This window comes from Thamnophis sirtalis, unplaced genomic scaffold, assembly GCF_051295495.1.
Source record: "Thamnophis sirtalis isolate CommonGarterSnake01/CBP01778 unplaced genomic scaffold, rThaSir2_p1.2 scaffold_7, whole genome shotgun sequence".
NCBI lineage: Eukaryota > Metazoa > Chordata > Lepidosauria > Squamata > Natricidae > Thamnophis > Thamnophis sirtalis.
This window is the reverse complement of record NW_028261387.1, coordinates 45231135-45245897: the sequence shown is the minus strand read 5'-3', so window position 1 is coordinate 45245897 and position 14763 is coordinate 45231135. Positions and strand designations below refer to the sequence as shown.

The window sequence follows — 14763 nt, the reverse complement described above, 5'->3', positions numbered from 1 at the left end:
TCTGTGGACTTGAGCATTTGAGGAACACCTGATGGCCAGAACATATCCTTTCCATTCATCACTAGTAAAGCTTTTCTGCTTACAGATGTGGCTAACCGAGTACTTCTGGCCCTCTTTGCGGTGGAGATGATTCTGAAGATGTATGCCCTGGGCCTCCGTCAGTACTTCATGTCTATCTTCAACCGCTTTGATTGCCTTGTGGTGTGCACTGGGATCTTGGAGCTCATCCTGATAGAGATCACTTCCATGAGCCCCCTGGGCATCTCTGTCTTGCGATGCATTCGACTGCTGAGACTCTTGAAGATAACTAAGTGAGTTTCCTCTCTGGGAGAAGCAGAGCACTGTTGAAAAACATCCCATTCATATATTATAGTTATTTATAAAAGTATTTCCTTGGGCTAGTCCCATAAGTCTTTTTTTAAAAAAAAAACATGAAGTCAGAATGCACAAGGGTTTTCCATTTAGAGGGCACTTTCAGTGTGTGTACGTCATATTGCGATCCCTTAGCCCTCAATGCTAGAAGCTACATTTCTGGAGTAAATAGATCAATATATTATAGCAAGGAAAACTAGATAGATAGAAGATAGAGAGACAGACAGATAGACAGACAGATGATAGATAGATAGATAGATAGATAGATAGATAGATAGATAGATAGATAGATGATAGATAGATAGAGTTTCCTTGTTATAATATATAGATCTATTTATTCCAGAAATGTGCAGGTGTATACATACATACATACATATATACATACCCTAGACCAGTGGTCCCCAACCTTTTTATCGCCGCGGACCAGTCAGCCTTTGATAATTTTACCGTGGCCCGCTGAGCGCGCACAGGGGTGGGAGGCCTACGCAAGGCTACACTACTAGCACTGTCTACGCTAGCCCTACGTAGCTGCGCAGGCGCTCTTAGGTTTTTTTCAGGAATCGGCCAGCGCTGAAGCGCTGAAAAGGAATGAGAAGGGCGGCGCTGGACACAGGGGGGCGGTGGGCTGCTGGTGATGTCAGAGTGCCACCAGCGGTCCACTAACACCCCTTGTGCCAGTTAGCCCTAATTTGCATACAGAAAGAAACTATGGCCCCTGGCCGCTGCAGCGATCATGGCTCCCGGCCGCTGCGCGGCCCGGTGCCAGGTACTCCACGGCCTGGCACCGGTCCGCGGACCGGGGGTTGGGGATCACTGCCCTAGACTTTTAATTAGGAACAGCAGCATAAACTTTCTAAGAAATAACATATTTCTAAGAAATTTTGTGCTTCAATATCCTTAACATTGAAAATTGTCCATGTTACTCCTCTCTTCTCAAGTCACCTTAAATATATGCTGAGCTTTGATTTGTCTGGCCGTATAAAATTCAAGAGTATAGTCAGATCCAACATGGCAGTGATGAAAAGATATATGACAACTAAGGTGTTAGATGTGCATCTTTGTAGTCAAAAGTGTTCAGCATGCCTGGATGCTTCAGAGAGAGGGGGGGGGGGAGGAAGAGAGAGAGGGGGAGGGAGAGAGATTTCCTTCTGATCCCTAAGTCCTTGCCCATGTATACCTATATTTTAGAACTTGTGCACTCCAAAAAATTGATTCATATTGATCCACCTAATAGAGTGAAAGGAAAACAGTTCTTCACACAATAAAAATGATTTCGGAGAATTCATTGCCATAAGATGCAACTGTGGTGGCTGCTAAATTTGATTGTTTTTTTTTAAAGAAAGATTATTATGACTTGTTTTAAAAAAAGAAAAAATGATTTTCTTTACAGCCGAGAGTCAGAACAGCGATATCTCAGTTGCTGCATTTATTCTTCAGGCATCCTGACCAGGGAAGATGATTACAGCATCTTTCATCTCAGTTGAGATGAAACTAATAAAATAAATATTGAGAGAAGTGTCTTAATTTTGATTCACTTGCTGCTTTATTATTACTGTTGTTATTTAAACATGTTGTTAGAATTTAATTTATCATTAATTAATTTTAATTAATTTGTTAATTTTATTCTTATGCTTCTTGTTTTATGATAAAGTATCTTTATTATCTGGGTCAGACACATAATTGAAAAGATCCCTAGTGATTAAACAGTGATTAATTCTGCCATCCAGTCCATTCCAACCTATCAAAATGTGGGGCTTATTGTTATGGCTGATATTGGATTATGGTATTTGCCCCTTCCCTCATGACAGGTAGCCTTAGATTCCCATCCATCTCTACTAGGTTCCAAGGAAGGGAGGTGATAGGAGGACTCAGACAAAAATAGCCTGTACTTACTGTGCTATGCTAAGGGGTTACACTGAATATATTCCGTTCCATCTGTTAAAATTGCTACAATCTTGGATGGCCATCCTCAACTGTGAAGGCACCAATTGAGAGAACTTGCGATTCGTTTTTCTATGAACAAATATGCTGTTAGTGGTAAGTGTAATACTACAGATCGTCCTCAACTTACAACCATTCATTTAGTGACTGTTTGAAGTTATGACATTGAAAAAAGTGATTCTTGTCTGTTTTTCACACGTACGATGTTGCAGCATTCTTGTGATCATGGGCTCAAAATCCAGATGCTTGATAACTGGCATGTATTTGTGATGGTTGCAGTGTCCTGTGGTCATGTGATCACCTTTTGCGATCTTCTGACATGAAAAGTCAAGAGGGAAAGCCAGATTCACTTAACAACTGTGTTAACTAATTTAATGACTGCAGTGATTCACTTAACAACTGTGGCAGGAGAGTTTGTAAAATGGGGCAAAACTCACTTGTCTTTCTTAGTAATAGAAATTTTGGGGTCAGTTGTCGTAAGTCGAGGACTATCTGTAGTTGATCAGAACAGTAATTTAGACCTTACTCTTCTAGATTCCTATCTTTGCTAGATAACTTGACTGATTTGCATACACTCCACACTTTCTCTGATGTGATAATGAATTTTATAATCTTTCTCTTTTTCTCTAGGTATTGGACCTCGCTGAACAACCTAGTGGCTTCTCTGTTGAATTCTGTGCGCTCCATTGCCTCTCTCCTCACCCTCCTCTTCCTTTTCATGGTCATCTTTGCCCTCTTAGGGATGCAGCTTTTTGGAGGGCGATTTGATTTTGATGATACGGAAATACGACGCAGCACCTTTGATAACTTCCCCCAGGCTCTCATCAGTGTCTTCCAGGTACAGCTGAAGTCAAGGTTGTTTAGACAAAGAATCAATTTCTGAAATAAATGTGATGTCTAAGTGGGTAAATTATCAGGAAAGTAGGTTGTGGGATAATTTCTGAAATGAGTAGGACATTTGTCAGAGTGTGTGTGAGTGAGTGAGTGAGAGAGAGAGAGAGAGGTGAGAGTGGGAGAGAGAGAAAGAGAAGGCGAGAGAGAAGGTGGAAGAGAGTGAGTGAGAATGAAGGTGGGAGGAAGGGAAGAAGGGAGGGAGAGAGACAGAAAGCAAAATGAGGCTACAATACATATGGTGTTTCTGGACAATCATAAGCCTTGATTGATATTAGTCCCCTCATTCCTCTCTGCCTTCCTTTGTTTTTCTTGGTGAAGAAAGAAAAAGTGGGAATTCAATTGGCCGCTATGCAGGAGGGAGCAAAGGACTAGTAACAAATAGTGCTTGACGATAGGAAAGAGTGAAGAAATTCAGCAGCTGGGAGGTGGGACAAGGTGGGAGTTTCCCAACAATGAGAAATCATTTCTCCTAAATCCCAGAGGAAATGTGGCTGAACTCATAATTAATTGGTTCAATTACCCAGGTTCCAACACGCTGAAGGAGATTTAGACATTCACTCTTGTTTGAAAGCCAAATATTTCTACATGATTTCTGATGCTTTCAAAATATTTTGTCTCTTCCTAGGTCCTGACTGCAGAAGACTGGACCTCTATCATGTACAATGGGATTATGTCTTATGGAGGGCCTGTCTATCCTGGTGTGCTGGTCTGCATTTATTTTATTGTTCTCTTTGTATGTGGGAATTGTATCCTTTCTTTAAACAGTGTTCATAGATTTAAATACTTGACTAGTGATGGACTGTAAGGCAGTGGTGTGATTCAATTAGTCTAACAACCAGTTTGCAGATGGCACGCTTTGGTTCATTTTGTATTCTTACAAAACATTGCCATAAAATGCAACGCAGTAATGCCCTCCTCAAAATATAGTGACCCCTAACATAAATAGGAGATCCTCAGTTACTCGGAAAGATAGGTTACCATCTTCTATTTTATGCAAGTTAGTGATTCCATATGGAAGCAGGAGGTGCATGGAAAAGTTGCAAAGAATGTATAATTGTATCATGGGTAGAAGCTGGCTGGGGAATTCTGAAGTCCACCCATCTTAAAATTGCCAAAGTTGAAAAATAATGTTTTAGCATGTTCAATAGTTTCAAATACTGATGGGAGTTTGAGGAGGAAGACAGGTCTCTATTACATATGATCATGATTTCATTTTCATTATCTGATTTGGTTCTGCACACTGGCTGGTTGAATATCAGCTGTCTCTTTCTTTTGCCCTTATATACACAGTTGCTAAAATGTGGATGTTACATATCCCCCCCCCCATCCCCGCTGACAGACTGCAAGAGGTTTCCACCAAGGTCATCTGTTCTGGCGGGAACAGAGATTGAATCTCATTGGTCAAGAGGTCTGACAGATCCCTTTAAAAGGGGATGCTGCCCGACCATTCTCCAGCCGGATGTTTACTTGACTTGAAATAAAGAGCTGTTGTTTACTGAAGCCTTTTGTGCCTCCTTTACCCAATCTAACACTGGCAACGAGGATGGGATTGGAAGGCAACTAGGCAAACAAAGAGAGCAAAGCCTTGCAAGTACATCCAGCTCGGAGCATCCCGTGAGGCATCGAGCTAGCCATCACTGACCACCCAGAGAGAACCAGAATGGCCATGCATGCCTCACCAACTCTGTACAACCCAGCTACAGAACACTGGGAATCATACATGCTCCGATTCAAGTGTCTCTTGGAAGTGAACAATCTCATGGGCATTCCAGAAGCCTGGAAAAAGAATTTGTTCCTAGGATACTGTGGTCAGAAAGTATTCGAGATGGCAAAAAACCTCTCAGAACTGACCCCACTACAAGCAGTTTCCTGGTCTGCACTACAACTAACGCTGAAGACCCACTACATGCCGAAACCATCCAAAACTGTTCGTCGGTACCAGTTCAACATCCAGAACCAAAAGGAGGGCGAATCAATCAACGAATACGTGGCGGCACTCTGAAAAGCCACAGCCCACTGTGAGTTCTGTGAACTGGACGACCTGATTCTAGATCGCATAATTTTGGGGGTGTGAGATCTCAATCTGCAGAGAAGGCTTCTAGCTAGATCCAACCTCTCCCTGCAGATATCACTAGATGAAGCTAGAGCATCTGAATCAGCAGCCCAATCAGTGGAGACCATCCAGCGCTGCATCGCACCTCCAGACGCATGGAAAAGTACCCGCGTCCACCACGAGACCACAGAGCCTGAGAGTAAGGAGAATGCATGTGCAGTAGCCGAACAAAGCCGGCACGAAAATTCAACTCACAAATTCTGCCCTGTGCTAACTGTGGAGGAGACCATGTCCAATCATCCTGCGGTTTCCACAAAGCCATTTGCCAGCGATGCAAGCGGAAAGGACACATCGTCAAGGTGTGCCGCAGCGATTTTCCTGCGATTGCAGGACACCCCAAGGGGGGCCAAAACCGCAAACAGTGACCCAAATCAGGGGCTTGGCAGAAGTACTCACGGGGTTCAGAGGGAGATGATAGAATCGCCAACTTCACTTCTGCCATATAAAGCCACCCTGGGCGCACTAAAAAGCTGAATGTCACTGTTCCAGTTAGACATATCTGTACCATTCACCCCAAAAAGCTGAAAGTCACTGTCCGCATCAAGGACTCTCCATGTGAAATGGAGATCGACACTGGGTCATCACTGACCATAATTCCATGGTCAGTCCTGAAGCAAACGATCCCCAAGATACAAAAGAGACACCTCAGAAACCCCGACGTCTGCCTACACAACTATCAGGGGAACCAGGTTCCCATTGTGGGCCAAGGCACCTTCCAGGTAAGCCACAATAAATTCTGCAAAAAACTCCCCATGATGGTGGTCAGAGACAACCTTCAGAGCCTGCTGGGGCTTGATTGGTTCCAAGCTCTGCGAATGGAAGTGACCGGAGTCAACTCTGTGGAGGAGGACAACACTGAAGCTGCTGCTGAAGCCGCTGCTGAAGCCATTTTTAAGGAGTTCGAGGATGTCTTCGGCACCGGTCTGGGTGAGTACAAAGGAACCCTCATTTCCTTTAGTTTAGACCCCGCAATAGCCCCAATTAGGCTTAAGCCCAGGAGAGTACTTTTCGCTCTCCGGCCAAAAATTGACAAATTGATAAGCTCGTGAACCAGGGGATTTTAGAACCAGTCAATCATGCACGCTGGGAGACACTTATTGTGACACCTGTCAAACCTGACGGGTCTGTACGTATCTGTGCAGACTATACATGCACAATTAATAACGTGCTACAACAACCCTGTACCTGTTGTACAACACCTACTACATTCCCTCGGCCCGGAAAAACCTTTGCAAAATTAGATATGGCACAGGCATACCAACAATTGCCAGTAGATGGCGCTACCATGGAGGCCCAAACCATTGGGACACACAGGGGTGCATTCAAATGCAACCGCCTGCAATTCGGTATTAGTATCGCCCCCGGACTGTTCCAAAGCGTAATGGAATGACTTTTGCAGGGGATTCCAGGAGTCGTCCCCTATTTCAATGACATTTTGGTATCGACCGCAAATGACGCGAAACTTTTAAAATGCATACGAACAGTTTTGGCTAGAATCAGAGACAAGGGCCTCCGCCTTAATAAAGAAAAATGTAAAATCAATGTACCAAAAGTACATTGATCAATGGGTCTGGGATTCACCCAACCTCACAAAAAATTAAAGCCATTAAGGAAGCCCCCACACCTCGCAGTCAGACCGAACTACAGGCGTTCCTCGGGCTCCTTAACTTCTACAGCGTCTTTCTCAAACAGAAAGCGACAGTTGCTGAACCACTACATCGCTTCCTAGCCAAGAACATGAAGTGGTCCTGGGGCAAAACTGAGGCCACCGCATTCGCCGCCGTAAAAAGACTCTTAGCAGCAGACTTGTTCCTAGTACAATACAGCCAGACCCTGCCTTTGGTGTTGACCTGTGACGCTTCCCCTTTCGGTGTCGGTGCAGTCCTTAGCCACTGTGTGCCAAATGGTGCCCAAGCCCCCATTGCATTTTACTCCAGGACATTATCCGCCGCTGAGCAGAACTACAGCCAACTGGACCACGAGGCTTTGGCTGCAGTAGCCGGAGTTAAAAGATTCCTCGAGTACCTCTATGGCCGGGATTTCGAACTGATCACAGACCACAAGCTGTTGCTAGGTTTGCTGGCTGAGGACCGCCCCACCCTGGTATCACAATCTCCCCAGATAACCAGATGGACAATATTTCTGGTAGCCTATTCCTACCACCTCATCCACTGACCGGGCACCACGTTGGGGCACGTGGATGCCTTGAGCCGTTGTCCATTGCCCGAAGTTCTCACTGACCTCACCCCCAAGACATTGGTCCTCCTCATTGACTGCCTGGAAACCGGACCCGTCTCATCCAGTGATGTTGCACACCACTCAGCAAAGGACCCCATAATAAAACAAATTTTGAACTGGGTGTGCAGAAGGTGGCCCAAGGGGCCTGTTGGGACTGAATTCAAAATGTATTTTTCCAAGCGGGATGAATTGTCGGTTATTAACAGTTGTTTGTTGGGGGGGGGGGACAGGCTAGTCATTCCCAAACAATTGCGCATAGCAGTCCTTGAAGCACTGCACGTAGGGCATCCAGGGATTGTTAAAATGAAGTCTCTAACAAGGAGTTATGTTTGGTGGCCTAACATTGGCAGGAACATACAAGAATGGGTAGCTACATGCATGCCCTGTCAGGAGTCCAGACCAGCTCCCACAGAAGCACCTGCCAAGAAATGGGAGCACCCGCAAGCATCATGGTCCAGAATACACATTGACTTCGCTGGACCAGTCCATGGCCAAACCTTCTTCATAGTCGTGGACGCATATTCTAAATGGTTAGAAGTAGTCTTGATGAATTCCACTACAGCGGAATCGGTCATCAAGGTACTACGGAAACTATTCTCCATGCATGGCCTCCCCGATGTATTAGTCTCCAACTATGGGCCCCAATTCATGGCCATGACATTCGAAACATTCTTAGCAGCTCAGGGAATCAGACATGCCCTGGTTGCACCATTCCATCCGGCCTCCAATGGCCAGGCAGAACGAATGGTAAGATCTGCAAAGGAAGCCCTCAATAGGATGGCCCCTGGCGATTGGCAGACACTAATTGATCACTACTTACTCATTCAACACATCACACCCAGTGCAAGAAGAAGCCCCGCTGGACTCCTCATGGGCCGCTGCCTTAGGTCTCACCTAGACCGGCTACATCCAAATTATTCCACCTCAACACCCACTGCTCCACCAGCAAAGTCAGGTCTTTCTCCATAGGGTATTTGGTATATGTACACAATTAAACTGGGGGAACATTATGGATTCCCATAACTATAATTGGAATTACCAGTCCTCGATCGTACACAGTAAAACTTGAAAATGGTAGAAATTGGAGAAGGCATATTGACCAATTCCGTAGCTGCTTGTCTAACTCAGTGCTTAGACAACCCAACATAACTCCTGCACAAACCGAAAGAAGCTATACACAAAATAGCAGTCCTGAGGAAAGCCTGAGAATATCGGAAGACTTATCTGACTTTGATGCAGGGCCATGGTGAGCTGTGAGCGAATCAACACCAGAAGCTCCAGCCGCGGCCTGTGAGAAGTTCCAGGTAGTTCTACCAGGCGGGTCTGCAGGAGCAACAGGTCCATCCGACTTGTGCGAAGGAAACACCAGAATTGATTTGCGCAGGTCAGGCAGAGCTACGCAAAAGCCCCCTACTTATGTGACTATGTCACTAGTTAGATTGTTCCATCCTAGAGGGGAGGGGTGTTAGATATTCCCCCCCACTGACAGACTGCAAGAGGTTTCCACCAAAGTCCTCTGTTCCGTTAGGAACAGAGATTGAATCTCATTGGTCAAGAGGTCTGACAGATCCCTTTAAAAGGGGATGTGCCCGACCATTCTCCAGCCGGATGTTTACTTGATTTGCAATAAAGAGCTGTTGTTTACTTTTGTGCCTCCTTTACACGATCAAACACTGGAATTTTTTTTTTTGCTTTGTTTATTGTTTTGTCCACAACCATGCCAGGCATCACTTCAGGAGTGCATACAAATAATATTTTTGGATTTATTAATTTCCTTTCATTATCAAGTCTGTTCTACTATGCTGATATAAAAAGAAAACATTAAAAAAATATTCTAAGAAGTATATTATCTTTATAGTTACGTGAAATAATATCCCTACTATAGAGACAGATAAAGGACTTAGTCCCAATATTTTTATTTATTTATGTACTTCATTTTATCCCTTCCCTTCTTTCCTTGGGGAGTTCAAAGTGGCGTATAATGGAATCTCGCTTTATGTTATCTGTGAAACATGTTGGACTGGGATAGCGTGATTGCCCCAAAGTCAGCTAGGAAACTCCCTGATCAGGTTGTCTACTTGAAGTCTGGTCCCAGTGCAGCACTTAATCATTATATAATGCTGGCCCTACTATTCATCTACATCAAGGGTGTCAAACTCAAGACCGCAGGCTGGATCCGACCTGCAGGGTGCTTACATCTGGCCCACAGGGCCACCCTGGAAACAGTGAATGACTGGTCCACAGTGTCTCTGCCAGTGAAAATGGAGCTCCCGGGCTCTGTTTTCAGCCATGATGGCCCCCTGAAATCATGTACCAGCAAAAATGGAGCTCGGGGAGGCTGCGCAAGCTGGCCACGTCCTCCTGGCCACACACACCCAGCCCCCCCGCTAGGTCAAACACAACCCTGATGCTATCCTCAATGAAATTGAGTTTGACACCCCTGATCTACATCTTTAAATGTTGCTAAATACACCATAGCTAAGGTGGGACCATATCCCACCTTAGTCTTATTGAGTTTTATATTTTTATTGAGTTATAAAGTAGTAAATAGAAAAGCAGTGGGGGAGAAAGGGGGAAAGAGAACTGAGGAAAAATAAGGAAAAGAAAAAGAAGCACTGACTTCCAATTGTCTCTGTTACGGTAAAATAAGTGTTAGTGTTAGATAAAAAAAAGGTTAGGTCACCTTGTCTTCTATGGATATAGGAGAAATTTAAACTGTTTAAAATCAATAAATAGACAAGAATTTATTTGGCCATTAATGAACTCTTAGTGTCTCTTTCTGCCCAGTAAGTCTGAGTTGAATTCAGATGAGTAGCCAATGCTTTTCCTCACCTGAGAACGCCTCACCCAAGGGATGGCCTTGTCTATTCACAGTTTTGACAAAAGGAACAATATCCCACATTTTGCAATAATGGCCATATGTCCATTTCCTAAGCCCTGATTTTCTTCCAATCTTTCAGATTCGATGATATCAGAAAATTGGTTAGGTATAACCTGTTTTCAAGTGACACTTTCAGAGAATGATAGAAGTCTTGATCCATCATTTCTGTATGAGGTAAATCCACACTGTAAAATTCCTTAGCTTTTCTCCCCTCCCTATGTTAGATATCTTGCTCAATGTCTTTCTGGCTATTGCTGTGGACAACCTGGCTGAGGCAGAAACATTAACATCTGCTCAGAAAGCCAAAGCTGAAGAGAAGATGTGGAAGAAAATGAACAGGTCAGTTCTTCCTTCTGATGCTATTCCTGACATTCATACCTTTGGGGTTCTAGACTGCCCTCTGTCAACTGTTGTAACTTTAAGCTTCTTTAATATGCCTCCCCTACTCCATTCTACCTGGCTTCTCTTCCCTTTCTCCTTGCTGTTTTGGTTCTTTTCTGTAGAGGTTATCCTGAAAAATCTGAAGAAGAAAAGCTATTGTTGGCCAAGAAGCTGGAACAGAAAGCAAAGGGAGAAGGAATTCCCACCACAGCTAAGGTCAGACCAGGATGGCAGCTACAGTGTGGCATTTCAGTTGTTTAACCATTGCTTTGTTTTTTTTAGGTATTTGCATCCCGCTTTTGAAGAGAAATGTTCTTTAAAAAAAAAAAAGAACAGACATTATTGTTAAATGCAACTCATTTCTTCTAATGATGAAATTTTCTAAGATCACACACATTTACCATATTTTTCGGACTATAAGATGCACTAGACTATAATGAAGAGGTAATTTTTTTAAAAAAAAGTTTTTGCCCTCCCCGGCCCCCAGGAGCACTCGGCAGGCCTCCCAAACCCTCTGCAGACCCTGTTTTTTGTGAAAAACAGGGCATACAGAAAGTTTGAGATCCCTGGAGCCCGGAGAGAGCAAAAAAGCCATCGGGGGTTTGGGAGGCAAAAACTGGGCCCATTTTTTTTAGAAAACGGGCCCGTTTTTCACAAACATGATTCATGCAGAGGGTTTGGGAGGCCTGTAGAATGCTCCTGGGGCTGGAGAGGGCAAAAATTAGCAAAAAGCAGGGCGTGCAGAGAATTTGGGAGGCCTGCAGTGTGCTCCTGGGGGTTTGGGAGGGCAAAAACACCCCCATTTTGTGAAAAATGGGCCATTTTTTGCTTGTTTTTGCCCTCCCCAGCCCCCAGGAGCACTCTACAGGCCTCCCACACCCACCGTGGATCCATTTTTTTGAAAAACAAGATCCATGGGGTGGTGTTTCAGGAGCCCAAAAATGGCTGAATTCATTGTATAAGACGCACCAACATTTCCACCCTCTTTCAGGGAGGAGAGAAAGGTGCGTTTTATACTCTGAAAAATATGGTACCTAGTTTTCATTCCTTTTCAGTTAAATCCATTGTCATTTGATTATAGTTTGTTTAATAATACTGAGGCTGCCTCTGTCTGTCTGTTTGTCACACACACATACATACATACATACATACATACATACATACATACATATATACACATATACACATATACACATACACACACACACACACACACACACACATATATATATATAATTTACCTCCTAGATTTTTTTTCAGAGCCAATTCAGCTCTACGTATTTTTTTTTCCAGTCTGTTCCAGACTTTAGGAGACATTATCCACAGGGCAGGGAATAAAAACAAGACTCATCTGATGTTGAGAATGTTAAGGGCAGTTTGTGAAAGCCATTCCTGTATCTTAACAAAGTGTAACACTGAGAAAGCTTGCAAGACTTATTTACAAGTTACCACTCCCATCAGAAGAATTTTCCTGGGAAATAAATTCCTTGGGGATTGAATTACCCTCTTGTTTTTGATACTAATCATTTGAATCATGCTATGACTGAGAACAGTAAATGAGAGTATGCTGGTCTTAAGGACAAAAGGATCCTATCTGGGTCGGTCACCAGGCCCAGTGGTTTTGTCTTCTGAGCTTTCAGAGTCATACTGGAGCCCATCTTATATGGTGCCTGAAGTCTTCATTCAGTGTTTCTCCAAAGAAGCTGACTATTTTACGTCAAGGGTGACAAAACATCATTAATAAAAGATATATTGGTTCCAAAATAGGTGTGATATGCGTTTGCTATTTCATTCCAGTGACAGTATTCTGGAGGGCACATTCACACCTAGAAGTCCCTCTACTTTTTATTAAAAAGCATGCACCTTTTATTGCAGAATTTCCCAAAATTTGAAGTGTACCTCCCTCCCATTATTACTATAAATCCACCTTTCCCAGCTTTTACTTGCATTGTTTTCATTATTCATTTGTGTTTATTTTAGTGTTTACTGGATTTTTAAGAGAGGTGTATCATTAAGATTTCAGTAAAGGAGCATGTGATGCAAAAAAATATATATTAGGAGCCCCTGGTTTATGTAATAAAATGTTATTCAATAAAACAACTATCCAAAGTTATATAACAAAGACATATATAAACCAAGCCATATGGTAATTTCACAAATGAGTTTATATGTGTATAAAGCAGACCTGGATGCCATTTCAATTGCATTCATTTAGATATACGGTTGCTTGTCAATCAATCCTCTTTTTTTGCTCTGCTTTTAGTCTCAGCCAAGTAGCACTGTTCAGCAATATTGTAACAGAGTTGCCGCACTTAATTTTCTTTTTCATTTTTTTTCCTGCTTAGTTAAAAGTGGATGAGTTTGAATCAAATGTCAATGAAATCAAGGACCCATACCCTTCTGCAGACTTCCCAGGTAGGAAGATTTCAGGGCCATTTATTTTTTGCCAATTCCATCACATGTTGAATTAAAGAGAAGGAAAGTATTTGTATTAAGTATATTATCTAACATGGCAATTAGTGTTCTTGAGCCTTAGCAGGACCTAAGACTGGAAAGAACATGGTTGTTGGAACAGTACAAAAATAAGGAGCTTTTTAAAAATCTACAATTAGTTACTAGCAGAAAAAAGGTGAACATTAAGTTTTTCTGTAACTATTTTCTTACAGGTGATGATGAGGAAGATGAACCTGAAATCCCCCTGAGTCCTAGGCCACGTCCCCTAGCTGAGCTGCAGTTAAAGGAAAAAGCAGTACCCATGCCTGAAGCAAGTTCATTCTTCATCTTTAGCCCAACGAACAAGTATGCCTCCTTCCTTCCTTCCATCCTTCCTTCCTTCCTTCCTTCTTCCCTCCCTCCCTCCCCCCTCCCTATTTCCTTCCTCCCTCCCTCCCACATTCCTTCTTTTCTTCCTTCTTCTTAACAAGCTTATTGGTCTTCCAACTCTATGAATAATAATCAAAGCTATAGCTGTAACCATTAAAAGTACTGAAATGGGAGAACTGAATGCCTTGTAAGATGTTTACTTCTCAGATGATAGTTTAATTTTCACATTTTTGATGTTTTTCTGTCAAAAATGGATAGAGTGTAAGTTTTGGAGACAGAAATAACAATGGTGCAATATCTTTCATCTCAGTATTACACAGATGGTAAGAATTATGTTAAAAATATGCTATCTATTACTGAACAGCTTGGAGGTCTTAGCATGACAGTTTCTCTGCCTCTTATACAACATGGCAACTTAGCCAGTCAGATCTAATGTCTGAAACAGCTCAGGAATTTCTGGATGATCATCTGATTAATTTTGGCCTATTTGTATGAAGATACTTCTTTGCTGGTATGACCAATCTCCTTTCAGCCTTTCCAATCTCTAGCATCAAAGGCTGGCCTCTGAGTGAATTCCTATCTAATATCCATCATATCATTGGCTCAGAGCAGAAGAATACGGTTTAACATATGTAACTGTGAACCTTGAACTTTTAGTGGATCAGGTTAATAAATTCTCAGTCACAATAATGTAAAATGGATTGAAGTATGTTATGGTTTTTAATACAACAATCAAAGCATGGCTTCTGCTTTGTATTTATTCTTTTATGTATGTAGTTACTTATTTACTGACTCTTAAAAATCTTGAGCGCTTCACAGAAAAAAACCCACACACAGAATAATAAAAAATATAGCAATAAAAAAAACAATAAAAGATTGCACAAATCAGGCAACAAACAAGCAAATCCATATTACCCGAGGAAGGAGGCTTCAATCATCCTTCCCACAAAGGCCTGGGTGAAGAGCCTGGTCTTCAAGGTTCTCTGAAATACCTGCAGGGCAGGGATCAACTGGATTTCAGAGAGAGGTTTAGTCACTTCTACAAGGGTCATTGTTACATACTGACAATCAGTATAGTAGTTTCCACCAAGGTCCTCTGTTCTGGTGAGAACAGTATTTA

General features: G+C 42.7%; 1 protein-coding gene across 2 annotated transcripts in view; it reads left to right on the top strand.

Moving 5' to 3' along the window:
- CACNA1S (calcium voltage-gated channel subunit alpha1 S) overlaps positions 1–14763 on the top strand; it is an 89906-nt gene that overhangs the window by 24703 nt on the left and 50440 nt on the right. For both annotated transcript variants that reach the window (XM_087719892.1, XM_087719891.1), the window contains exons 11-17: positions 86–311; positions 2944–3151; positions 3833–3953; positions 10664–10778; positions 10943–11036; positions 13166–13235; positions 13487–13619. In XM_087719892.1, the coding sequence (XP_087576018.1) occupies positions 86–311; positions 2944–3151; positions 3833–3953; positions 10664–10778; positions 10943–11036; positions 13166–13235; positions 13487–13619 (967 nt within the window). The remainder of the gene's footprint in view (positions 1–85; positions 312–2943; positions 3152–3832; positions 3954–10663; positions 10779–10942; positions 11037–13165; positions 13236–13486; positions 13620–14763) is intronic.